This window comes from Pelophylax lessonae (genome assembly GCF_965119305.1).
Source record: "Pelophylax lessonae genome assembly, chromosome: 4".
NCBI classification, from domain to species: domain Eukaryota; kingdom Metazoa; phylum Chordata; class Amphibia; order Anura; family Ranidae; genus Pelophylax; species Pelophylax lessonae.
The window spans coordinates 561,569,834-561,596,708 of NC_138771.1; the positions used below are offsets into that span (position 1 = coordinate 561,569,834).

Sequence of the window (26,875 nt, forward strand, 5' to 3'; positions counted from 1 at the left end):
CCAGCTACATGTGTTGGAGATCTTTATAGGAGTTGTGGTATTGTGATGACCGGGGTTTTGAGGCATTGTTCTTGGCCTTTTGTCATCCAGGTTTAGCTTTAGAACCTGTCAGACTCAGATCTGTTGTGTCTGAGGATAGAGCGATTTGAAGAAAATAGTTATGATTTTATTTTTCTGTACATTTGCTTTGTGGCATTCTGGGTTAATTTACTCTAGTTAATAATCACAAAAGGCCATAAAGATCATGATGTGATCTGGGTGTCCTTATGCATTTTCTGGTGTCTTTGATCTTTCCCCCTAATTATGACCCCCATCAGGCATTGAGTGACGCAAAGAGCAACCGATCAGACACTGGTGAAACTCCAATCTGGTTTCTGCAATTTATGGCACTTTGCTATTTCTCTTTATTCTTCATAGAATATCGCTGAATATCTTCCATTAACACACAGGACAAATGTCATCTAGTTTGTAGGAAATAGACAATGAAAGGTCTGATGGTCTTTTCATGGCTAATAAGGCCAGCAAGGCGCAGGGTGAAGTGTTCATTGTTTAGTGTAGACAAAGGATATTTTTTTGTATGTACCAAGTGGCATTCTCAAGTGAGTCTACAATGATCTATAAGATATTACATTTTTGTCTTAAAAACATAATTTTTCCTATGTAATGCAGTACCTTTTTAAATAATTTGTAGGAGCCTTTTTGTTTGTGTTTTTATTTATATTACTTTCCAGAGGCAGAGAACTTTTGCTTTTTGTGTGTAGCTGCAAAAAAGAAAAAAAATACAAGTTAAAGCAAACCTGTCAGTTAAAAGAACCCCCCCCCCCCCCAATGTTGTGCTAAATGCCCTCCAGTACCTTAAATAACCTTTGGCACAGATGCTTACTGGCCCAATTCATACTGCTGTGTTTAACCCTTGTGCTGCCTTTTGATTATTTTAATTATTTTTGCACATATTAAATGCACATTTCAGGCCTGATTACTTGCCAAAATATATATTTTCTGAAAGCCGAGACCCTGTCGAGTAAAATGGTGGTTGTAATATTTTATTTCTTATTAGATTGGTGCAATTGTTTATCAAACCCATAGTTTAAGTATTAAAATACACTGAAATAATTGTAGTGCTCAAAAACTCTATGTAATCCTTTTTTTTTTTTTTTTTTAATATAAAAATGTGTTGAGTAAATTTAGAGTTAATGGCCCTAAAATTACTGTTACTCCAGCATGCGCAGCAATACCTATTTTGTGTGGCGCAGTTGTTGCTTCATACAAAGGTGTACCCGTTGCATGCATTTGTGTGTGTATATGGGGGCTTTAAAAAAAAAAAAAAAAAAAAAACTATTTGTTCCCTCCGCACCTCCTTAAGTTCCCCAATTAGGCTAGGCTTCCCCCCTCCCTGCGGACTGGACTGGTGGGGGTCCCAGGGCCGAGGACACAGCAGAGACCCCTGGGGTATTCCACGCTACACCCCCCCCCCCCTGTAGGGGGACTGGGGTGGTGTGTCCTGCCCTGGTGGTAGGGGTTGCAGTACCTTGGTCTGGAGGGGTCCCAGTACAGACAGGGCAGCAGAGACCCCTAGATACATGCCCTAGTGTTTGGTATAGTGCATCGGTGTCCCCTTAAATGTATGCCCTGCCTGTGCAGTACAGTACCTTCAGGGGTCCCCTTGCAGAGGGCACAGGAAGGATCCTGACTGCATGCTTTTGGGAAGTCCAATGACGTCATGTCGGCCATTTTACCTTGATTTGGCTGGTCTCCGGCCGGCGCCCATGTTTGTGTAGCCCGATGACGTCACAGCGGCCATTTTCCCATGGTCCGGCAAGGCGCTAGAGACGGCCGAAGCTCCGCTTTTGCCTCTTTTTCCTCCTCTTCCTGTGCACGGGATATATGAAGTAGCTGGTGTCCATAGTATTGCTTGGTCCGAATTGCTGCTCCCCGGCTGGTAGGGTGAGTATTTGGGGGTCCCTGAGCATTTCTCTCTCGATAGGTACCCTGAACATTGGGGGATCCTTAAGTGGTGCCAAAAAAAATCTTTGTACTGCAGCGTCTCCCTTTTTCCCATTGTGCCTCAGGGTCACATCTCCTCCACTGCCCCCCCCCCCCCCTCATGGAGGTGGAAGGTCCCTGGGAACCACAGCTTCCCATGGTTGCGCTGACGGCAGTCCTAAAGTCCTTAGTATCCCAGGTGGAAGTAGCACGTAGACAAAGGCCCTGAAGGAAGGGTCCCCAGCCTTCCCCTGCTCAGTCTGTCTCATCTATTTCTGAGCCTGATACCGCCATGGACGTGGCCCGTCCAGGGGGACTTAATTATCACGCCCCCTTGATCTGTCCGATAGTGAGGAGGATTCTTCCATAGGCGCAGCAACAAACAAGAATGCGCTGATAGACGCACTTATTACTGCAGTGCGTGAGACTTTAAAAATGGAGGATGCAGATGATGTGGCCAAGGACGTGGCTGTGTCATTTGGTAGGCATAAGTCGCCTCTCACACCGAGAAGGGTGTTTCCTTATCTGCCTTACTTTCACAGGTTTACCTAAAAGGAATGGGAACAACCAAAGCTACCCTTTGTGGTCACCAAACGGTTCTCAGTATGTTAACCCTTTGAGGAATTACTTTTAAAAAAGTGGACTAGTCCACCAGTGGTGGACCCCCCTGTTTCCAGGTTGAATAAAGCAACCATGATCCCAGTAGAGGAATCCCCATTCTTTAAAAACCCGGCTGACAGGAAACGAAGGCTGTGGCACGCGGCATGTTTACAATGGCTGGTTCGGCATTGCGGCCAGTCTCAGCCTCAGCCCTGGTGTCTCAGACCCTAACTGAATGGGCCAAGCTTTTGCGCCAGGGCCTGGAGGGTGAGCAGGTTCTCGGTGCTTATGTTGATTTAGCAGGCCAGTTTATCCAGCTGCTGCAGTTTTTGTAATGCAGCTTTGGATACAGCTCCTGTGCTGTCAAAACTGTTTCAGCAGTGGTGATTAGGCGCATGCTATGGCTTAAGAATTGGTCTGCAGACCAGGCCTCTACGAAAGCGGTTTTGGGCTACCCTGGATGACCTCATTAAGGGTGTCACAAAGAGGGGGGGGGGAGAGGGAACCTTCCTGCCACAATCTAGGAATGGGAAGGAGCCTTTTCGCAGATAGGGCCCTCCTTCTCAGCCCATAGAAAATTATTTTGTGCTCCTGGGACTGCTGATAAGGGAAATAGAGATCCTTCAAGTCCTCTTTGGGAGGTTCCAAGCAACCTTGGTCTGGTAAGCGTAGAGCTGGCTTCTCTGGGCCTGCAGACAAGACCCCTTCAGCATGGTCTGCCCTCATCCTTTACTTGGGCCTCCTTTTGTGAGCGTCAAGATCCAGGAAATTATTCTTTTGGGGGTACCCAGAAAGGGGGACAAAGTTTGTCCATTTTGGATTTTTTAGACCAGGACTCTCCTTGGGCCCACTCGATCCAGCTTGCGGCTTTGCTGGAGTTCCTACCAATATCAAACCCCTATGTGCTATCTGGCATCTAGTGAGGGGGCCAGCTTTTCCTGCCCCTACCTTCCTTCCCCCCTCCTTGTTGGAGGAAGGAGTTCAATTTTTTCTTTATTATTTGTTGGAAGCCTGCAGACAAGCCTGTGAGTCTACCTACTTGTTTTTTTTTTTTAATCAGATAATTTTTATTGAAAACTTTTTCATCACAAACAATACAAAAACAAAAACAAAAGAAACAGAGAAACATCACAACAGCTCACAAGTCAAAAGTATTCAGCACGTGCATACAGAGGATAATAACAATGCCAGGGAATAGGGAAAGAGGGTAGATATCAGCATAGCATGAGGCTACAAGGCAATATAAGACATCTATGGAACAGAAGACATACATTCTTCTACGCCTAATGAGTAGCAATCCCCCTCCGCCTCACAGGTCCAAGAGAGGACGGCAGCACACGTAGTACAGAATACAATAGACGAATCCTCCCCACTAACCAGTAGAGTTAAATAGATACTGAGCTCCCTCAGAAATAGGCATCCACCACCTAGCATGTAACGAGTTGTTCCTCCCTGTAAGCACTCCGGGTGTCAACAAGATCAGCATCAGAACCTCACGTGGAGGAGGTAACCCCACCCAGGAATCGGTTGGTGACTAAATGAGCGGGAGCTAGGCCAGGTACGTCTAGCCACGGCCCCCACACACGGTCAAATTTCAAGGCAGCACCCCTGTGTTTGTAGGTGAGATGTTCTCTGTTTAGGAGCACCTTAACTTCCTCAATCCAGTCATCATGAGATGGCGCTGTAGCGGATATCCACCGCCGCGCTATCAATTTCCTGGCCAGAAAGAGAAGCCTGAGCACCGCAGCATGAACCTCAGGTAGATAGAGCTCCTCATCCAAGCAACCCAAAATACACAGCTTCGGTTCCACAGATAGAGTTAGTTTCCAGAGCGAGTTAATAGTCCTCACCACCGCATGCCAATACCGGTGCAACTTCGGGCACCGCCACAGCATGTGCAGCAGGGTACCGGTGTGGGCTCGACATCTAGGACAGAGGGGAGAGTCCCTCCTCCGCCAGTCGTACAGCCTCTGAGGGGTCCTGTACGTCCGGTGGAGAACGAACAGTTGCGTTAGTCTCTGTGAGGAAGACAGAGACACCCTAGGGACATTCTCTAAAATACTCGTCCATTCCTCTGAGGAGATGGGACCAATATCCTCCGCCCAGGCGTCTCTACATTTAAAGGACATGGCTTTCGATATGTGCTCCATAAAGGCCGAGTACAGCGATGAGATCTGCCCCTTTTTGATGGTAGTGGTCACCAGATCAATGAGTATGACTGGGCGACAGGGACCCCATGGGGAACCTCGGGACTGGGCAGTGATGGCATGGCGCAACTGTAAATATTGAAAGAAAAGGGAATTAGGCAAACCAAATTCAGCACGGAGGGATTGGAAATCCCTCAAGTTGTCCCCCTGATACAGCTGCGAAATATATTTCACTCCGTAGTCACCCCAAGTAAAGGAATGCCGGAGCTTATCCAGTTCGGGGTAATGGGCATTGTTTAAAATACGTGAGTATCTGGAGTAGCCACTATAGCCAAAGTGACTCCTGGCCCTGTGCCAGATCCTATCGAGCAACCGGAGAGTGGGGCAGCCCGGAAAAAGCCCAAGGGCGCCCGCTTCCAGGGACTCGACCAGAGAGTCCCCCGCCAAGCGTGCCGCCAGGACACGCCTGACAGGGTCAGAGTCGTCATCCTGCAGCCACCCTGTGAAGTGCTGTAATTGGGAGGACAGAAAATAGTAGTAGGGGTTCGGTACCGCCAATCCACCACTCTCCTTAGACTCGTGCAACGTCTCCAGTCGAATGCGAGGAGACGACTTTCTCCATATTAGAGCGCGGTAAACCGTATTGAACTTCAAGATATGAATGGGGATCCACACAGGGGAGTTATGCAGCACATATAACAGCTGCGGGTTCCAGATCATTTTGATCAGATTGCATCTGCCCACCACAGACAGCGGCAACCTAATCCAGCTAGCCATTTTGTCCCTGAACCTATGCAGCAACGGCAGAACATTAAGCTTCACATAACGTCCCAGATCAGGATGGACAACCACCCCCAAGTAGCGGAACTGGTCTACCACCAAGATCTGCGACGCTGCAGGGGGCAATGCAGTCTCAAGGGGATCTAACGGGAGCAGGACAGATTTATCCCAGTTAATCTGAAAGCCAGAGAAGGATCCGAATCTATGAATCAAGTGCATCAAGGCAACCAGGGAGCCCGAAGTGTCTCCCAAAAATAATAGCGCGTCATCCGCATATAAAGCAATTTTGTCCTCCCCCTCGCCCCTCCTAAAGCCCACAATATTCAAATTGGCCCTGACAGCCGCCGCCAGGGGTTCCACAGCCAAGGCAAAGAGCAGGGGCGACAACGGGCACCCCTGTCTTGTGCCCCTGTGTAGCGGGAACGAACGGGAAACAGAGCCATTAATTCGCAGACAGGCAGTGGGTTCCCCATACAGAATCTTAATCCAGCGTATGAAGGAAGGACCAAAGCCAAATCCCTCGAGGGCCATCCACAGATACTGCCACTCCACACTATCAAAAGCTTTAGCAGCATCGAGCGACAGTATCGCTCTATGCCCACAGTTATCCGGAGGCAATTGCATGTTAAGGTATAGTCTACGGATATTAGCAGCAGTAGAGCGGCCCGGGATGAACCCAGACTGATCCCCGTGAACCAATTTGGCTATCACCTTTGACAATCTGTTGGCCAGAACCTTAGCCAGCAGTTTTAGATCGGTGGGAAGCAAGGAAATCGGCCGGTAAGATTCAGGGCGAGTCGGATCCTTCCCCGGCTTCAAAATGACCACCACCACCGCGTCATACATGGATCTCGGGAGTGTCCCCCCCTCGAAAGCAGCCAGGAGAGTAGTAAGCAGCTCAGGCAGTAGAATGCCACCAAAGGCCTTATACAGCTCAATGGGGATACCATCAGTACCCGGTGCCTTGGAGTTGGGGAACGATGCCATAGCCGTCTGGAGCTCCTCCAATGTAATGGGGGAATCCAGAACAGCCCGATCCCCCCCGGAGACCTGCGGTAAATGGAGCTCCTGCAGGAATTGTCTGAGGTCCTCCGGGTCATAAGCGACCTTGGAGGAGTACAGATCCTCATAGAAAGCCCCAAACCCCTGTAAAATAGCAGCCGTATCAGTGACCACCTGACCCGAAGGGAGAGCTAGCCTATGAATAATAGGTGGGGGGTTTTGGGCCCTGGAGATGACAGCAAGCATATGGCCCGTCTTTTCCCCCTCCTCAAAGTGTGCCTGAGAAACAAAAAAACGTTTATGATCCGCCTGTTGGAGCTGAACAGAACGGAAAAAACGCTGCGCGTCCAACCATCTGGCCTCCAAGGCAGGCGATGGGGAGTGTAGGAACTCACGTTCAGCACGGAGCACAGCCTCGCTTGCATCCTGCGCCCAACGTCTGCTCCCAGACTTAATGGCCGACACCTCCCTAATACACAGACCTCGTAAAAAAGCTTTCATAGTATCCCACACCACCCCCGGAGCTGCAGAGTGCCTGTTGTCGATGAAAAAATGTTGTAATTTGTCTGAGAGGGAAGTCAGGTTAGGGAATAATTGGAGCCAGAAGGGGTTCAATTTCCAGTGCATCGGCAGCTTAGGGCCTGGGAATGTAAGACCAACTTTCAACGGGGAATGATCAGAGAGACCCCTGGCAAGGTATTCCACCTCAGGAGTAAGGACCTGCAGAGATTCGGAACCAAAGGCTATATCAATTCGGGAGAGTGTGGAGTGAGTCAGGGAGTGTCAGGAAAACCCGGGCTCAAGGGGGTGTTTACAGCGCCAGAGATCCACAAGACCCAGCTCCCCCATGAATCTAGCAAAGGGAGTGGGCATTCTGGAACCCCCGGGGCAGAATTTTTTATGCAAATCCAGGGACGGATCAAGAATATTGTTAAAGTCCCCCAGCACCAGAATTGGGACCTGGGGGTGTTTACCAACAAACCGAGACAAGCACTCTAGCACCTCAAAGGAAAAAGGGGGTGGAATATACACATTAGCAATAATACATTTGAAAACATCCCATATCCCAACCAGGAAAATGAACCTCCCCTGCGAGTCTATCAGGGAGTCCAGTATTTCAAATTTAGCAGCAGCAGCTACCAGAATAGATACTCCCCGGGAGTATTGACTATGAACAGAGTGTAGTTGAACCGGGAACCTCCGCGACCGGAGGCTGCCGACCGAGTCTGCAGTGAGGTGGGTCTCTTGCAAACAGACCAAGGTGGGTCCATGTAGCGACAGGAACGACATCACAGCTGTACGTTTACGAGAGTCGCTCAGACCCCGTATATTCCAGGAGAGTAATGAACCATCAGTGACCGCCATGGGGATAAATCAGCCAGGTGAGGGGGCAGAACAGTCTGCCAAGGGGAATGAATAGCGGGACACCAGCGAGGAGCCAGGGAGGCAGTAGAGAGAGGAGCAACAGAGGCCAGGATGTGCAGCAAACGTGAAGGAGGGATCCGCCGGTAGATTGAGCTGTGAAAAAAAAAAAAAAAAAAACGAACAGGAACAAAACAGAACACAAAACAAAAGATGGCAGGCAGCAAACAAGGCCACGGCCATCTGAGCCCCGCAGGGAACAGTTTGTCGGCCCCAAAGGGGCATGGGGGTAGATAGTGAGGGCCCGAACTTGGTCAAACATGGAGACCTGCCATTGCATGTCCACAGGTCCCAAAGCATGTAGAAGCAAACGAACCATAGTGCCGCAAGCAGGTAACAGAGCAATGTCCAGACAGCACTATATCCGAGTAGGAAGAGAAAAAAAGAAAAAACAACAACTTGGCTCCTGTTGAGGGGTATTGAGAATCCACCCGCTTTAAGTAAGGAGGTCCAGGGCAAGAAGATCATCGCTCCGCAGCAGCTCTCAGCTGACCCTCCTGTCGATCCAGCCAGTTAGTCGCCATGACAGGGTTGTCAAAGAAGTGCACGGTTCCGTTAGCCACAACACGTAGCTTGGCAGGGTACAGCATAGAATACACAAGGGGGATAGCCCGCAGGCGTTTCTTGACATCAAGGAATTTAGCCCGTTGTCTCTGTAGGGCAGCAGAGAAATCAGGGTATATGGAGACCCTCGTACCTTGAATCTCCATCCTAGGATGTTGTCTCGCTAGACGCAGTATGATGTCTCTGTCCTTATAATGCAAGAGCTTTAACAGGAAGGGGCGATCCGGGCCACCAGGTGGAGGGGCACGGAACGGCACTCTGTGTGCCCTCTCCACCGAAAAAAACGGGGACAGGTTGTCTTTGCCAAAGGTATCCGCAAGCCATTGTTCAATAAAGGTAACCGGGTCTTTCCCTTCAGCCTTTTCCGGAATACCCACTAACCTCAGGTTACTGCGACGCAGTCTGTTCTCCATGTCCTCCAGCTTGTTCCAGGCCTCGGTGACCCCCGCCGTGTTCCTGTGGACATCCTGGGCCAGAGGGCCAAGATCGTCCTCCACCGCACTAACGCGGCCCTCCAGCGCGGTGGCCCTCTCCCTGATCTTCTGCATATCCTGTCGGATGTGCAGCAACCCCTCCTTCATGCACCTGACTTCATCCGACAGGACCGAGATGGAGGCACCATAGGTGTGGACAGCCGCAAGAACATCATGCAGGGTAGGTTCCGATAGGTCCCCGGCATTCGCGCCGTTCAGCCCCCCCCCTTGCTCCGGAGGAAAAGTCACTGGAATGCCCGGCGGTGTTGCGGCCTGACAGGCGTGCGGCGGCGAGGGAGCTCGGGCGGGAGGCGAGTGTCCGGGTTGAGGGCTGCGAGCAGCCGAGGATGCAGCAGTGGACTGTTTGCGGGCAGCTGGGTCATGGGCGAACTGCCCCAACTTGGAAAGCGCAGAGGGCTTGTCCTTCCCCCGATCTCTGAGGCAGCGGGACGCCGCCATTTTGGGCCTGCTTGGCCGCGTGCGACCCGTCCTCCTTCTTCTTGTTTGCCATTGCAAGTGGCGAGGTCCGGAGTCCTGCGATCGGTACCGGAGGTAGGTAGGACCTGGACCGAAGTAAGCGGGCAATCGTGATGAAGATAGCGGGCAGCTAAACAGGATAAGAAAGCAAAGGATAGCGGAGCCGAGGTAACACACGTCTTCCTACATGAACGGTTCAGCCACGCCCCCCTACCTACTTGTTTTTAATTGAGCAAACATAATTAATTCAACACAACTACAGATCATAACTTCATTTGCAGTATGTAGCTTTATTACCCCTGAAGGAGCACACAGCTTCGAAACGCGTTGGGTATTCTATTGCTCTATTCTCCTGCATCTATCTGTATTGTGTTTTTTATGGAACTGTTTTGCCTATTTATTGTATTTATTATGATGTGTATTGTATTATATTTGTAATAAACATTTACTTTTTACGTAATTTTTGCGTCTATTTTAGTGCCGGTAAAGTCCCAAACCCTGAGGGGATCCTCTTTCTTTTTGGCTATTGCTTTCTGGGATGTTGCACCTATAGTTACAAGGGAGTTTGTGTCTGTGGATTAACTTAATCCCACAATATAATGCAGTTATCACAAAAGGGATAGGCTACTGTGTCATGTCAACGATCTTGCTATTTTTGCTGCTTGTTGTGTTATTCTGGGTGAAGCAACTGCCTTGTTTGCGGAAGCTTCCCAATACCTTCCCCACCAGTGCTTCCACCCTTGTGTGGCACTGTGGGAATCCCACGCATGCGTGATAAAAATATAACAAGCGATCGGTTTCTTCGGACTCAGAAATACAATGACATAAACACGGCTCGTTGATCTGCTGATAGACGGCATATGCTCAGTGTGCCATTGAAAAGGATTTACATTGCGCATGCCCGAAGAACTTGAAGAACTGACAGACTAGTAAGAATACACTAATTGAAATTACACTGAGTTTGCTTCTGGAGTTTACTTACCACTTTTTAATGTGCTAAAACTGGGCAACACACCCACATTGCACCACAGTGGTGCGCTGCGTTAGAAAAAATCGGTCATGTCTGACCAATTGTGGTGTGTTGCCTGCTTAAAGCGGAAGTTTACCCATAACCATAACCCATAATAGTAAAAAAAGTTTTTTTCTCTTACGTCCTCCGACAGTCGCCGCCTCTTCATATTCGTCACTAATGGGGTTATTGACCTTTGCTCCGTAGAGGCGGCAACTGTCGGAGGACTCGGAGAAAAGAATTTTACAGGTAAGATTTTACAAAAATTCAGTTTTTAGCAAGAAACCTACATTCCACATTAATAATTATGCTACCTAAATGTGTTCTGTAAATTTCTTCCAATATTGCCCTCTACACTTTCGGCACAGTACAACTGAGCATGTGCAGAGCAGTGTGAGACGTGCATCACTGGATTTTAAACAGGATAGGCACTTATGTTTTCCATAGCTATACCTACAAAGGGTGCCAGCATTATGTGATCTAGCAGGAATTCATTTTCTGACTAAAGTTCCACTTTAACTTAACATGGTAACGCACCTCAGCTCAGTGCTAAAGTGTGGATGAGACTTGAATCACACTTTGGCTTTTTGCACATCTCACAACTCCAGCTGTTGTTGCAGGGAAATGAGAGCAGAGCACTGGGGAAGTGCTTGTACCTTTTGAACCTCAATGGTAAAGAAGTCCAATGCTGACTTGGCCTACAGATGTCCTTCCAAAACTGAAATCAGTTTAAGGCGGACTAGACATTTATTTGGAAAATAGTCTCACAAATGAGGTATGAGGTGCCATGGAATTGTAGGCCAAGCAACTTACTCATTGTGCCAGCCAGGTTTCAGAAATTCCCTGCTAAATATTTTTTCTTTTAGGTGGGAAGTGTGAAAGTAGACTTCATACTAATGGCTCCACAGCAAAATGTCCATATCCTTGTATGCCATATGTGCTCTCACATTTCAAATTTCCAAAAGGTTATTAGACTGCCTGTTGCATAATCCAAAAAAAGTCAACCTACAGGTCCTTCTGAAAAAAATTAGCATATTGTGATAAAGTTCATTCTTTTCTGTAATGTACTGATAAACATTAGACTTTCATATATTTTAGATTCATTACACACAACTGAAGTAGTGCAAGCCTTTTATTGTTTTAATATTGATGATTTTTGGCATACAGCTCATGAAAAACCAAAATTTCCTATCTCAAAAAATTAGCATATCATGAAAAGGTTCTCTAAACGAGCTATTAACCTAATCATCTGAATCAACTAACTCTAAACACCTGCAAAAGATTCCTGAGGCTTTTAAAACTCCCAGCCTGGTTCATTACTCAAAACCGCAATCATGGGTAAGACTGCCGACCTGACTGCTGTCCAGAAGGCCATCATTGACACCCTCAAGCAAGAGGGTAAGACACAGAAAGAAATTTCTGAACGAATAGGCTGTTCCCAGAGTGCTGTATCAAGGCACCTCAGTGGGAAGTCTGTGGGAAGGAAAAAGTGTGGCAGAAAACGCTGCACAACCTTGGGGGACCTGCGGAAGCAGTGGACTGAGTCTGGAGTAGAAAATTCTAGAGCCAATGTCTTATTTTTTTATGTTCTTGTTGGTTTTGTATTAACTGTTTTTTAATATTTGCTTTTGCTTTTAAGGAGCTGGTGGAGGCAATGATATTCAGTGGTGTTTTTCTCAGGTGAAAGGAGCAGTAGAGGATGATGTTTCAGAAGGTAGGTGCTTTACCTTTTCCAAACACTTTATGAAGCGTAATGGCTTAGATTTCTGAGATCTAGTTGCAAAATTACTCTATCCCATCTAAATTAATTTTGTGTCCTCGTTGTCAACCAAATCTTTAAAAAATGTGTGTGGTGTGTGTTTTTTGTGGGGCTTGTGTTTTTTTTTTTTTTTTTTTTTTCTCTACAGGTTAACTAGTATAGGTGTTGGAAGAGGGGTGGGAGCAGCTTTGCCCACTTCAGCTCCGTAAGGTTTTACCACCTTCCTGACCAGGCTATTTTTTTGCTGGCACGTTAGTGTAATTCCGGGAAGTAATCCCAAGACATGGAAAACCTCCAAGATAACACTTAATGATAACTTGATGGAAAACTGCTCAATTGTTACCGATCTTTGAAAAGACAGAAAAGAGAACCAGAAAGAAGAGAGAAAAAGACGGAGGGAAGAGGGGAAAAACAAAAGGGGGGGGGGGGTATTTGGGTGGGTGGATTAGGGCTAAAAAGTTGGGTAAGTCAATTCACGGTGGGGTGAGAGAACTCCATCAATCAGTAGAAGGCACTGTGTTGCTTTAACTAACAATTGCAAGGTCGTGCGACGCTGTACTTAAATAGTTACATAGTTATACTGTTAGGTTGAAAAAAGACACAAGTCCATCCGGTTCAACCATAAAAAAAAACAAAACAGTATTGAAAACCCAACCATACAATTCCCATTTACACAATCCTATACCTGCAGTTGATCCAGAGGAAGGCGAAAAAACCCCAGCTAAGCATGATCCAATTTGCCACAGCAGGGAAAAAAAATTCCTTCCTGATCCCCCGAGAGGCCATCGGATATTCCCTGGATCAACTTTACCTAAAAAAAAAAAAAAAACGTTTGTACCCATTTATATTATGTTCACCCAGGAAAGAATCCAGGCCTTTTTTAAAGCAATCTAGTGAGCTAGCCAGAACCACCTCTGGAGGGAGTCTATTCCACATTTTCACAGCTCTTATGGTGAAGAAACCTTTTCATATTCGATATCTGTTTTCCTCTAGACGTAAAGAGTGCCCCCTTGTCCTCTGTGTTGACCTTAAAGTGAACAACTCAAACCTAAGCTCACTATATGGACCCCTTATGTATTTATACATGTTGATCATATCCCCCCACTCTCAAGAGAGAATACATTCAGTTCCTCTAATCTTTTCTCATAGCTGAGGTCCTCCATGCCTCTTATCAGTTTGGTTGCCCTTCTCTGCACTTTCTCCAGTTCCCCAATATCCTTTTTAGGAACTGGTGCCCAAAACTGAACTGCATATTCCAGATGAGGTCTTACTAATGATTTGTACAGGTGCAAAATTACATCTCTCTGGAGTCAATGCCTCTGTTAATACAAGAAAGGACTTTGCTTGCTTTGGAAACAACAGCTTGGCATTGCATGCTATTATTAAGCTTATGATCTACCCGAACACCCAGATCCTTCTCCGCTATGGATTCCCCCAGTTCTACTACACCTAGTATGTATGATGCATGCATATTCTTAGCCCCCAGGTGCATAACTTTACATTTATCAACATTAAACCTCATTTGCCACATAGTTGCCCAATGAAACATTGAGGTCAGCTTGTAAGTTGGAGACATCCTGTAAAGAAGTTATTCCACTACAAAGCTTGGTGTCATCTGCAAAGACTGAAAGTTAAATTGGTAGTAAATTTTAATCCCAGACCCAGACCCTATATCATTTATAAAGATATTAAAAAGTAAGGGTCCCAACACTGAACCCTGGGGTACACCACTGGTAACTTTAGACCATTCAGAGTAAGAATCATTAACCACTACTCTCTGAATTCTATCTTTTAGCCAATTTTCTATCCATTTGCAAACTGATCTTTCCAAGCCTGTAGACTTTACCTTACACATTAGACGTGTGTGGGGAACTGTGTCAAACGCTTTGGCAAAATCCAAGTATACTACATCCACAGCCACCCCTCTGTCCAAGGTTTTACTTACCTCCTCATAAAAAGAAATCAGGTTTGTTTGACAACTTCTGTCTCTCATGAATCCATGCTGTCTGTTGCTTAAAATATTTTTTTCCAGCAAATTTATCTGTGGTCTTTTATTAAACTCTCCAATATCTTCCCAACTATAGAAGTTAAACTAAAAGGTCTATAGTTACTTGGCAAAGACTTTGATCCCTTTTTAAATAAAAAAGGGATTTGCATACCTTGGCAAAAATTGTGAACTTTTGAAGACATTTTGAAAATATGATGGATCATGACAAAAACTGTTTTTTATTTAGTGATAGCGATCATATGAAGACCTTTATTTATCACAGTTGTTTTGGCTCCTTTTTAAATCATACCAGAAATCCCTCAGATGGCCCTGATCAAAGTTTACATTCCCTGGAATATTTGGCCTTAGTACAGACAAGCAAGGTGACACACACAGGCTAAAGTGACAAAGTTTATTTTCCCACATCTGGACTTTTTAAATTTGAATTAGTGTCCTTGTATAAATGGTCAAGGAGTTTGTTAGCTCTCACTTGGATGCACTGACCAGGCTACATACTGAGCCATGGGGAGCAGAAAAGAAATGTCAAAAGACCTGCGTAACAAGGAAATTGATCTTTTTTATAAAGATAGAAAATAATATAAAAAATATCTTGCATATGCCAGTCAGTACTGTTCAATTACTTTAGAAGGAAAACATTTGGGGATCTCTTGATACCATGCTGAGGCCAGGTATACTGGAAAAGAATGCAGCCACAACTGCCAGGAAAATAGTTTGGGATACAAAGAAAAACCCACAAGTAACCTCAGGAGAAATGCAAGCTGCTCTGGAAAAAGTGTGGTTGTTTTGAAGAAGCATAAGAGGATACTTGAACAAAAATGATCTGCATGGTCGAGTTGCCAGAACGAAGCCTTTATTCTAGATTACAGTGTGTCAGAAGCTGAGAGGAATGTGAAGGTGTTGCTGGGCATATTGTAACTGGGCTTTTTTGTGGCATTGGTGCAGTAAAGTCCTCTTTCTGTCAACTGAACCCCACCGTCTTTTTCCAGAGCAGCCTGTATTTCTCCTGAGGTTACCTGTGGGTTTTTCTTTGTATCCCGATCAATTCTTCTGGCAGTTGTGGCTGCAATCTTTCTTTGTTTACTTGACCTTGGGTTGGTATCAAGAGAGCACCAAATTTTTCACTTAGTAGGTAATGGAACGGTACTTACTGGCATATTCAAGACTTTGGGTATCTGTTTATATCAATTTCTATCCTTTTGAAGTTCCATTACCTTGTTACACAGTTCTTTTGACAGTTCTTCTGCTCAGTATCTAGCCTGCTCAATGCATCCACATGCGAGCTTACAAACTCATTGGCTATTTATACACCAGACACTATTTGCAATTTAAAAAGCCATAGATGTGGAAAATTGGCCTATAATTGTCACTTTAACCCGTGTTTGTGTCACCTTGTGTGTCTGTACCAAGGCCAAACATTCCAGGGGGTGTGGACTTTTGATCTGGGCCATTTGGGTGATTTCTGTTTTCATTATGATTCAAAAAGGAGCCAAACAACCAAATGCTAATAAATGGCTTTATATGATCACTATCCTTAAATAAAAGACAGTATTTTTGGCATGATTAGTCCTATTCCCAATATGTCAAAATTTCATTATTTCTGCCAGGGTGTGCAAACTTCTGAGCACAACTATATCTAAATCATCTGACATTTTCCTGTACGCAAGGGGCAGTTTTGAGGGATTATTCTTCCTTAGCCTAGAAGTGTGGCTGGAGGCGTCTGCTGGTGCAGTAAAAGATTGAGGTTGTCATTTAGTCATTGATTTTCTAAAACTGGAGAGTGCAAAATCTGGTGCAGCTCTGCATAATAACCAACCAGCTTCCAGTTTTTTTTTTTTTTTTTTGTCAAAGCTTAATTGAACAAGCTGAAGTTAGAAGCTGATTGGCTACCATGCACAGCTGCATCAGATTTTGCACTCTTCAATTCAGTGGGGGAAGCTGTGTCTCTCATTGAACTCCGAAAGGGATTTTGAAGCTGTGTCTCTTATTGAATTCAGAAAGGAATTCTACTGTGAGTAACAAAATTCAGTTTTCTCTTGCATTCATTAATGGACGCAGCTCTTCTATTCTTGACCATAGGACCATGTCCTAAAGCAGCGCCTCAGTAAGGGATGGGAAAATAAAAAAATGGAGCAAACATGCCAAACGACCCCCCCTTCCCCGAAGGGGTGGAACAAGGAAACGGGCCTGCAAAACGTTCTTGTCAAAAAAAGCATCCAAAGATGGCAACACATCAACCTTTAAAATAATGTGAACCCAATGTTGCAGCGCACCAGCGGTCACCAGCGCTTCCTCCGCTTTGTCGTGGGCGGCTAGCATTATCAGTTTGTGGTGTTACCCTTTAGTCTCGCCCCCCCCGCTCCTTGGGTCTTCACAAAAGTATTGGCCCCGGTGTTAGCATTGTTGCATCAGTGGGGGATTGTGGTACTGTTGGTACCTGGACGATCTGTGAGCAGAGTCTCCGATTGTTCTGATCCACAACTTGGAGATAACTCTGCGAACTCTGAGGGAGTTTCGGTTGGATTCTGAACCTTCAGAAGTCTTCTCTGGTTCCATCCACAAAACTTGGACTATCTGGGTCTGACTCTGGACTCTGTCTCAGCCAGAGTGTTTTTTTTCTCTGCAAAAACTCCAGAACTTGCAGGAAGCAATTCAGCTTTTGTTGTCCAGCAGACGGTCATCCCTCTGGGCTTGCATGCGGTTGCTGGGCCGGATGGTACCTACCCTTTTGAGACGGTTCCATTTGCACAGTTTCACACTAGAGGTGTTGGACCAGGGGGCATGGTTGCTTCGTCCAGAGGTGTTTTCATCAGTTGTGTCTCTGGTGGGGTAGACCTGTTGGCCTCTCGTCTCAACCGGAAGGTACAGAGGTTTGTGGCACGGTCTCAGGATCCTGTAGCTGACGCCACAGACGCCTTAGTGGCCCCTTGGAGTCAGTATCGTCTGATTTACACCTTCCCCCCCTCTCTCAAACTTCTGACAAGACTCCTGTGCAGGAGGAAGGGGGAAGGGATTGTGGTCATTCTGGTGGCTCCAGAGTGGCCTCTCCGACCTGGTAGAAGGGATTCCGTCCAGACTGACCTCGCCGGTCTTGATACGCAGTTCGGGTACGGCTGATCGCAGATGCTCCATTGGGGGCTTCCTCTCAGAAAATCTGCTGCCCCAAGGGTAGTCTTCCATCCTGCTTTACAGTCGCTGGCTTTAATGGCTTGGTTGTTGAAAGCCAGGTGCTGAAGGATAGAGGTTTGTCTGAATCGGTGATTCCTACGCTTTCAAAGGCTAGAAAATCTACCTCTAGGAAGATCTACCATTGTACTTGGAAGGTGTACATTGCGTGGTGTGAGTCTCTTGGGGTTCACCCTCACTCCTTTTCGGTGGCTCTGATATTTGCTTTCCACCAAATGGGGGGGTTGAGCAGCGCCTGGCCTTGAGTACCATCAAGGGCCAGGTTTCGGCCTTAGCGTTTTTTTTTTTTTTTTTCAACGTCCATTGGCCACACATTCCTTGGTGTGTACCTTTCTCCAGGAAGTTGTACTCTTGGGTCCTCCAGTGCGGTCTCCATAGCCACCGTGGGACCTCAATTTGGTGCTGTCAGTTCTTCAGAAACCTCCTTTTGAAAGTCTTTGGGAGGTTCCCCTGCTTATGTTGTCCCAGAAGGTGGCATTTTTGGTGGCTATTACTTCTGTACACATGCTGTCAGAGCTGGCGGCATTTTCTTGTCCACCTTACCTGGTGGTTCACAGAGATGAGGTTGTTCTTTGTCCCAGTCTGTCGTTCCTTCCAAAGGTTGTCTCTGATTTCCATTTGAATGAAGACATTGTGTTGCCTTCTTTATGTCCAAGGCCTAAACATCCTAAGGAAATTGCCTTTCTACCCTGGATGTAGTTCGGGCAATCGGGGGGTGTACCTGGCAGCTACGAAGTCTTTTAGGAAGTCATACTCTTTGTACTTACGGATGGACCTCAAAGGGTTGGCTGCTTCTGCTGCGACCATTTCCAGATGGATTAGACAGACAGGGATTCAGGCCTATTCAATTAAAGGGTCAGCTTCCTCCTTTCCCTGTTAAAGCACACTCTACTCGGGCACTTAGTGCTTCCTGGGCCTTCATCAGGCATCAGTGATGCAGGTTTGCAAGACGGCCACCTGGTCGTTTGCACACTTTTACAAAGGTGGATGCTTCTTTTGGGAACAAGGTTTTGCTGGCTGCTGTTTAGAGGACCTGGTCCTCTTAGTGCCGGTTCACATATGTGCGGCTGCGGCGATCGCATGTAATGTCGGAGCGCACTGCTCCTTCATTACATGCTATCGGCTGTGCAGTGCGAATTCAGCCATACACTTTGGCTAAATTCGCACTGCACCCGCAGCAAAGACGCACAGGACCCTTTTTTACAGCCGCATCGGGATCGCACAGTGGTTCACACTTGTGCGAACTCTAAGATGGCACTGCGATATGCGATCAAACTGGGGGTGTCGTTAACATTTCATTGACACCCCCAGCGTATCGCATATGGCAGTGTGAACTGCCAGGGGTGCGTTTGCGATGCGGGAACAGGCTGTGAATTTGCAGCCTTCCCGCATCGCATAAGTGTGAATCGGCACTTAGAGGGTGTATTTGTGTTTTTGTTTTTTTCAAGTGAGCTCCAGTTGTTTATAGTTGAGCCTTGGGAATTTTTACTTGCTGTTCCCACCCCTCATGTTAGATTCTGCTTTCGGATGTCCCAATGGTCAAGAAGATGAGGAGCTATGTCCGTCAATGAACAAAAGAGAAAATGGGATGTTTGACTTACCGTAAAATCAATTTCTCTGATGTTTATTGAAGGACACAGCACCCACCCCTCTTTCTTCTGACACTGCTTGTAACAAATCTGAGTGCCTTTAGCTGAAAGTGGGAGCTACGGTAAGTCAAAAATCCAATTTTTTTGGCTTGGTATACATTTGAAGTTGTCTTTTTAAATCACCCCTTCCTCCTCAGTTTTATCTGTAAAGAGAATCTGTCAGGTTCAAAGTTAAGCCAGGCTTATTCCTTCATCATTACCATGCATGTCCCTAATCTAGAGTAAGCATGTGTATATCGGGGTCCCCAACAATTTGCTGGCTGTATGTTAAATATAAGATAAATGGCCTCCAGTAATCAAGCATAAAAGGGGTTGGACATAGATCTTGTTCTTTGTTTTTTTTTTTGTTTTTTTTTTGCCGATTACTTCAAATTTTACCACTAGACTGTATACAGACTTGTGGTAGAAGCTCCAAGATTGTCATCCTCGTCCTTCCTTCTCTGCTTGATGGATTATTGGCCTGTAATAAGAATGTGATTGTCAAATGTTATGCCACTTTGTAAGCACAAATTTGTTTAGGGTCATTTAACTGTCATTGATCAGGATGACAACCTAGAATGTGCGCTTCCAAAATAAAGTCAGCAGTTGCTGTTCCTATATTTCTATCCTGACAGTTTGCCCATGGGTGTAACTATAAAGCAAACTATGGTGTTTATTTAAACTTGTTAGGTGACATTTCCTCTCATACATTGTGTAAGCCATTTTATATTGGGAATGTTTCTCTGTGCCCGCTTCCCAGGGCAATGAATATGTGGGTGTTCTGCGTTAGTCATGCTGAATTTGTCTACAGAAAAAATATTTGCTTTTAGTTTTGCTTGAGAATTGTATAATCATATTAAAATATTAGAACTTGTTGCATTACAGAGACTTCTTTAGGATTGTAGACAAAATTATCCTAAATTTATGCTTTGAGGCGTTTCATGTTTTTCTGTAGCTTTGTCTATTGTCTGTGCTGTGTGTGTTTTTTGAAAATGACAGCAAAAGTTTCAGAAATGTTTCTGGTAGCTCGCTGTATCAGGGGCCCCCCGGCTTATTTTCTTACAACGTGCTCGCAGTATCTACAGATGGTACCTATTTATGCAGCCTTGAGTCGCGTTGTACTTTTTACTGTTGAAGTCTCTACCATCCTCAGGCCTTCTTGACTTTGTCAGGAGTAGCTGGATCATCTGTCCTCTCAGCTGAGGTTTTTACTACAATCTTACAGGACTTTAAGGCCAAAATTACCCAATAATTTGTTGACTGATCACAGAGGCCATATGCATGTTCTGTACTGATTTAACTGCAGTCTCAGTAGCTACTAAGGGTATCCACCACAGAGACTTCATGATTGAGTCACTCAAGTCCCTTGTCTCATGAGCTTACAATGAGGAGTTCTTCTATTACTCCCAAGTTTAGAGATCATTTCAGCCCTAATTAATGCTGTGTGCACCACCCTGAAACTAGTGGATTTGCCTGTTGCTTCTGCCAGTGCCGTTTCCAGCCTTGGGTCATATAGTGTCTCTGAAGCAGCAAAGCATTTCCCGCTGAACTCCTTTCTTTGAATTTTTGTGCTCCTCTTCCCACAAACTGGCAGATCTCTGTCCGGTTCCTCGTCTTGACCACAATTTTTTAGTGTGGTCTCTGCTGCAAAACATTTCCAAGGACTTTGATTTAACCTGTTTATGGACCTCAAAGCCATTATCTACATTTTGTTCCACAAATTTTGGATGGAATCAACTGGATCTGTTAGTACCTTCACGCGCCATGGTGACTTTCTGGCTGCTGTGGATATAAGTTTCTTGCTTGCATGTACCCATCTTTTCAGCATATCTGTGTTTCTCAAGTTGTCTTCTAGGACAGCCCATGAGACCTAGGGCTCCTCCTACCAGGACAGAGAACACGTTAACCACACCAGATAAAGAGCAGTCCTAGTCCTCCCCCTTCAGTATTAGTGTTTCCTTTGGACGGGGGGTAACATGTTCTGGAACTTGGTTCTTTGGGTCTCATGATCTGTCCTATGGAGACTTGGTAGAGCCTTCTCCTGCCCAGTTCGATACCTCATACCTGCAGGTTTGTGGTGGCTGCTTTTTGCCTGTTCTCCATGCCCGGGGAGGGCCAAGACTGCTGTTGATGTCAGGGGAGCAGGCGGGGTGGTCTCTGGCCACCTTACATGATGCATCCTCAGATGACGGCATTCTTGCCAGCAGTGTGGCTGGCCGAGCAGGGGGAAATGAGAGAGCAGTTGCCAATCCAATCGCATGTAGGGTGGAAGGGGGGGGGGGGGAACTCCTGCGTTCCACGGTGGCCCAAAGGAAGTGGCGTAGCACCATTTCTGGTCGCGGTGACGTCATTAGAGGGCACCGGAGACGCTGGTTCCAGTCTCCTTAAAGGCGTAAACGGGACTGCTGGGCGGCTGGTGTAGTTTGTGACACCCAGCAGAGGCTGTGTAACACAAAGAGGAGCAGGATGGACTCCTCTGCAGCTACTTCTCACGCAGCGGATGCAGACTCAGCTAAGCCTGGGGACTCTTCCCTCTTGCATGTCCTGTGGGACTTTTTCTTCTCCATAAACTTTGTGGGACTTGGTGAAGGAGCACCTTTCCTCTCCCCTGCATTGGGGTGTGTTTTGGAGACCTGGATGGCCTGATAATCAAACTAGGCTTTCTTTTATGTTTTGTTTGCAGTCCCAAGGCTGTGGACAAGGTCCAGGCACAACCACCCAAGAGGAAATGTGCAGTTTGCAGGGCTAAGCTACTCGTGGAGGTGGTCTGCCGCACGTGCATAGACAGTTTAGTGAAGGGACTCAACTATATCCTCTCAAAAGATGCTCACTTCAGTTAGAAATTAGCTCTCCTCTACCTTTTTAGTTCCTTCAAGACCCTGATTGATAAGATGTAGACTCTAACTCAGTCAGGCCTTAGATAGGACTATAGCTGGAGCTCCGCCGCAGGGTGCGGAAAGTGAGGATTCAGAGGAGACTAGGTCACCCCATTCCTCACAGGAATGATCGGGGGAAGAGCCTAAGGATAGGGATTCCCTCAGGGGCTCTAGTTGTCACTAGAAATGTTGGTTTGTTAAAAGCTGTCTGTCACGCTTGATATTAAAGAGGAAAAGGTTCAATTGTCAAAACACAATCTTGTATATGAAGGAATGCATAAGAAGAAAGCCAGGGTTTTTCCTGTGCACAGTTCCCTTCTATATACAATTAGATTGGAATTGGAGAATCCTGAGAGAAAACCATTTTTCTCTTTTGTTCATTGACAGGAACTGCTCCTGATTCTTCTTAACCATTGGGTTATACTGCCCCCTACCGGAGTAGGACCCTAGGCAGGAAAAAGCTTGACTACTTCTATGGGATGGCCCCAGGGGGTATACACCCACTCTCAGCTATAGGCATTCAGTTTTTTTTCCACCTAGTCATGAGTAAGGACCTAGTTCCTTGCTAGGATCTCTGGTCCTTGCAATTTTTTCTTTTAAATTTTTTTTCCTCTTTTTTATTATTTTGCTCCTCTGTGATCTACAATCAAGTGTCGGACTGAGCGAGGAACTGGATAATCTAAATCCTTAGGGTCTGACCAGTGAGTGCGTGCAGACCGCAGCTCCTGCGCTAGGTCGGCCGTGACATAGCCCCACAGGACGGGGGCTGGCCTGCGAGTTTAAGATCTCACGAGGGCGCATACGAACTGGCTTTGGCCTGAGTCGCAGCGTTTCCTCCTGGCCGACAGCACCCACATTGTGATGGAGCGGTGGTCTGTCCTGGTATGGTATGTAGCTGTTCCCCCTCTACTCCTTAGCGGTTTTGAGGTGGACTTGTGCCCCTCCCTTGTATGGTTGGCCTCTAAAATTTTGTTGGTCACTGTGGATCTTCCGCCCCCGGGTAAGGTTATAAGTTGGCTGTTGCCACATGCTCTTAAGGTTAGGGGAGGGGGCGGGGGTTGGAGTTGCTGCTGACCGAGGTTTTCCTGGTGTGCAACGGGGTGTTGAGCAGGGTTCCCTGCCACCCTTGGGGGTTGGTGACTACGGCAGGGATATCCTCTGGGCTCCCTGTGGTGGTTGTTGGGCTGGGGGAGTGGATAGTTTAGCATCTGCATGTAGCACCTCACGCGGCCGCATCGGGCCAAAAATTTAGGCCGTGGCTTTGCGGCCAACTAGTCGGAAACTAAGTGAGGCGGCCCCTATGAGGATTGCTGTAGCCACTGCCTCCCGTTTGGGCATCCACCCTCCCATTTACTGCCCATTGGTGGTCGGCTCCGGGGGGGACTTGCATGTAAGCAGGTGGGCGCCCACAGAAATTTAGGCGGCAACCTACGGCATACTAGACCATGCAGCCAAGTCGGGTGCCTCCGTTGGGGGGTGGCCCCAGTGCGTTTAGTTGAAGCCCCCATTCTTCCTTTTGGCTTCTGTCCGGCTGGGATCCATACACTTGTGGCTGGGCCTCTATGTGGTCAGCTTGTCGCCTCCCTTGGAAGGGGTGGCGCTGTGGGGGCGCTTCATTTTTTGGCAGCCTTGCCACCATTATTGTGTGGGGCACCTGCCTCTTTTAATGCTGCGGACCGTAAGGGTACCCTGCCTGTGCATTGTGGTGGCGGCCCCTTTTTAAGGGGGCTATCGCCTATTATTATGCCCTCTATGGAGGGCGACCCCCCTTGTTTTTTTGCGGGGTCCAATCGTGGGCCCTTGGTCGGCATCCCCTTTGCGGGATCGCAGTTGGCGTCCTCCCCTGATTGTTATATTTTCCGTGTGAGCTTGGTATATAGCGACCCTACTGGGTTTGCATCCACGCACCTGTGGATGCCCGGTTTGGGTCAGTGCGTGACACTTTAAAAATGGAGGTTGCGGCTGATGCTGCGTCAGAGGCGCTGGTCCCTTTTGGCATCCACAGACACTCCAAAGCGGCGAGGGTGTTCTCTTTTCCGCTTACTTTGACAACATTGTCACAAAACATTGGGGTCCAAAACGCAGTGGTTCCTAAATTTTTCAAGCTTGCGGTATCCTTATGACTGCGTTAAAGGTGGACGGTCCCACCTGTAGTGGACTCGTCAGTTTCCAGGTTAAATAAAGCTACCTTCATTCCTGTTGAGGAGTCCCCAGCCTTTAAATATCCAGCTGATAGGAGGGTGGAGGCTCTGACCCTGTTCACTGTGGCTAGTTCGGCACTTAGGCCGGTATTTACTATTGCCCCTACGGTACCAAGCTCTGACCGAATGGGCTAAAAGTTTACGCCGGGACCTCTAGGGGAAACGGCTTCCCCCTGTCTTTACGGACCTGGCGGATCAGTAGGTCCAGGGGCTACAGTTTATCTGTGATGCCTCTTGGATGCAGCTAGGCTGTCTGTATCAGCAGTAGTCCTGCGGCGTATTATTTGGCTGAAATACTGGTCTGCGGACCAGATTTCTAAAAAGGCCTCATCTGACCCGAATCCCCCCCTTGTAGGGGATTGCCTGTTTGGAACCTCCTTGGATGACATTAAGGGTCTCACAGGAGGGAAAAGTACTCTTCTTCCACAGGGTGCCAAGGGCAAGGAGCCCCGTCGTAGATGTGGGCCATTCTCCTTGGCTCAGAAGAGGTTGTGTTTTTTTTTTGTCCCTCAGGGTCTCAAGACAAGGAATCAAAAGTCAGGGCGGAGGTTCCAAGAGCACCTAGTCTGGCAAGCCACGAGCTGGCTATTCCAGACGAGGCTGCCTCTGCATGAGGGGGTGCCCTCACCCGTTTCTGGGGTGGGGGGGGAACGTCTTCGCTGGTTTCCGGGTCCATGAACCTCCCTGGAATAGGACACCTGGGTCCACGAAGTTATTCACTCATGCTATGAGATCGCACTCGGTCTTATCCCCTGGAAAAGTTCTTCGCTTCCAACCTGCATTTGTCCCAAAATCACTTACAGGTCTCTTTAGGGTAGTGCAAGACTTGTTCCTTCAAGCGGTGATTGTTCCGATTTCAGAATGTTTTCAGGGGTTTTTACTCAAACCTCTTTACAGTTCCCAGGAAGGAAGGAAGGTACATCCAATTCTGGACCTCAAGGCGCTAAACTGGCGGTGCAAGTACAGAAGTTCTGCGTGGAGTCCATTCACACGGTAGTGACGTCCCTACGTCAGGGGATTTCTTCTCGATTCTATCGACATCAAGGACGCCTACCTGCACATTCTAATATGTGACGTTCACCAACACTCTTGTTTTGCCGTGGGCGAGGAGCATTACCGGTTTGTGGCGTAGACAGAAGTGTTGGCCCAGTGCTGGCATTGTTTGAGTCAGTGGGAGATTGTTGTACTGGGGTACCTGGACGATCTTCTGCGAGCGAAGTCTCTGACTGCTCTGATGGACAACTGGAGATTGCTCTGTGAACTCTGAGGGAGTTTGGTTGGATTCTGAACCTTCAGGAGTCTGCTTTGGTTCTGTCCATAAAAACGGTACTATCAGCCAGTGTTTCTTCCTCTGGAAAAACTCCAGACATTCCAGGAGGCAATTCAGCTTCTGTTATTAAGCAGACAGTCATCCCTCTGGGCTTGCATGCGGGTGCTGGGCCTGATGGTGTCCACCCTCGAGGCTGTCTGTTTGCACAGTTCCACACAGGATCTCTGCTAAAGAGATTCTGGTGAGATGGGACAAGGACCCACGGTCTCTCGAGATGGCTTCGTTCTTTGGCACTTCGACAGGGAAAATTCTTTCTCCCCCTGTACTGGACGGCTGTCACCACGGATACCAGACTGTCCGAGTGGGGAGGCGTCCTCTGCACAGATGTGCTCAGGGGGTCTGGACTCTGGCAGAGTCGAAACTGACGATTAATGTTCTGGAACTCCGAACGATCAGCCTTTGTCTGGCTCATTGGACAATTCCTCTTCAGGAGTGTCCAGTATGAATTAACTTGGACACTGCCACAGACATGGTCTGTCAATCACCAAGGGGGCACAATTGGTGTCCTGGAGGCTCGGTAAGTAGCCGGCATTCTAAGGTCGGCTGACAGATTTTTGTTCCAGCCCTCTCAAATATCTGCCACTACTCCTGTGCAGGATCAAAGTAGAAGGGATTCCGTCCAGACTGACTTCGCTGGTCTTGATACGCAGATCAGGTACGGCTGGTTGCAGATGCTCCTTGGGAGGGCTTTCTCTCAGGGATGATTGACTGTCCCAAGGACTGATCTTCCATCCTGCTTTACAGTCGCTGACTTTGCAGCTTGGCTGTTGAGCGTCAGGTGCTGAAGGATGGAGGTTTAACTGAGTCGGTTATTCCTACGCTGTTGAAAGCTAGGAAATCTACTTCTAGGAAGATCTACCATCGTACGTGGAAGACGTACAATGCGTGGTATGAGTCTCTTGGGGTTCATCCTCGCTCCTTCTCGGTGGATTGGATCTTAACCTTCCTTTTACGGGGGGTTGAACAGAAATTTGCCTTGAGTACCATCAAGGGCCATATATATCGGCTTTGGTGGTCCTTTTCCAATGACCTTTGGCCTCACATTCCCTGGCACATACTTTTCTTCAAGGTGTCTGAGATTTGGTTCCTTCAGTGCGGGTTCCATTTGCACCCTGACACTTAATGTGGTGCTTTCAGCTCTACAGAAGCCTCCCATTGAAAATATTCGGGAGGTTTTACCTTCTTGCGCTGCCCCAGAAGGTGGCCTTTTATGGTGGCTATCGCTTTTGCGTGCAGGGTGTCAAAACTGGTGGCATTATCCTGTAGTTCACCTTGTATGGTGATTCACAAGGATAAGGTGATGCTTCGCTCCTGTCATTCATCCTAAGGTGGTATCTGACTGTCATGTGAATGAAAACATTGTGTTGCCTTTCTTGTTTCCCAGGATAAACATTGGGCGGTAATTACCTTGCATACCTTGGATGTGGTCTGGG

General features: G+C 47.2%; 1 protein-coding gene across 2 annotated transcripts in view; it reads left to right on the top strand.

Moving 5' to 3' along the window:
• Window positions 1-26,875, top strand: part of PPP2R2A (protein phosphatase 2 regulatory subunit Balpha) — a 90,041-nt gene that overhangs the window by 18,056 nt on the left and 45,110 nt on the right. For both annotated transcript variants that reach the window (XM_082252938.1, XM_082252937.1), the window contains exon 2: window positions 12,097-12,171. In XM_082252938.1, coding sequence (XP_082109064.1) covers window positions 12,097-12,171 — 75 coding nt within the window. The remainder of the gene's footprint in view (window positions 1-12,096; window positions 12,172-26,875) is intronic.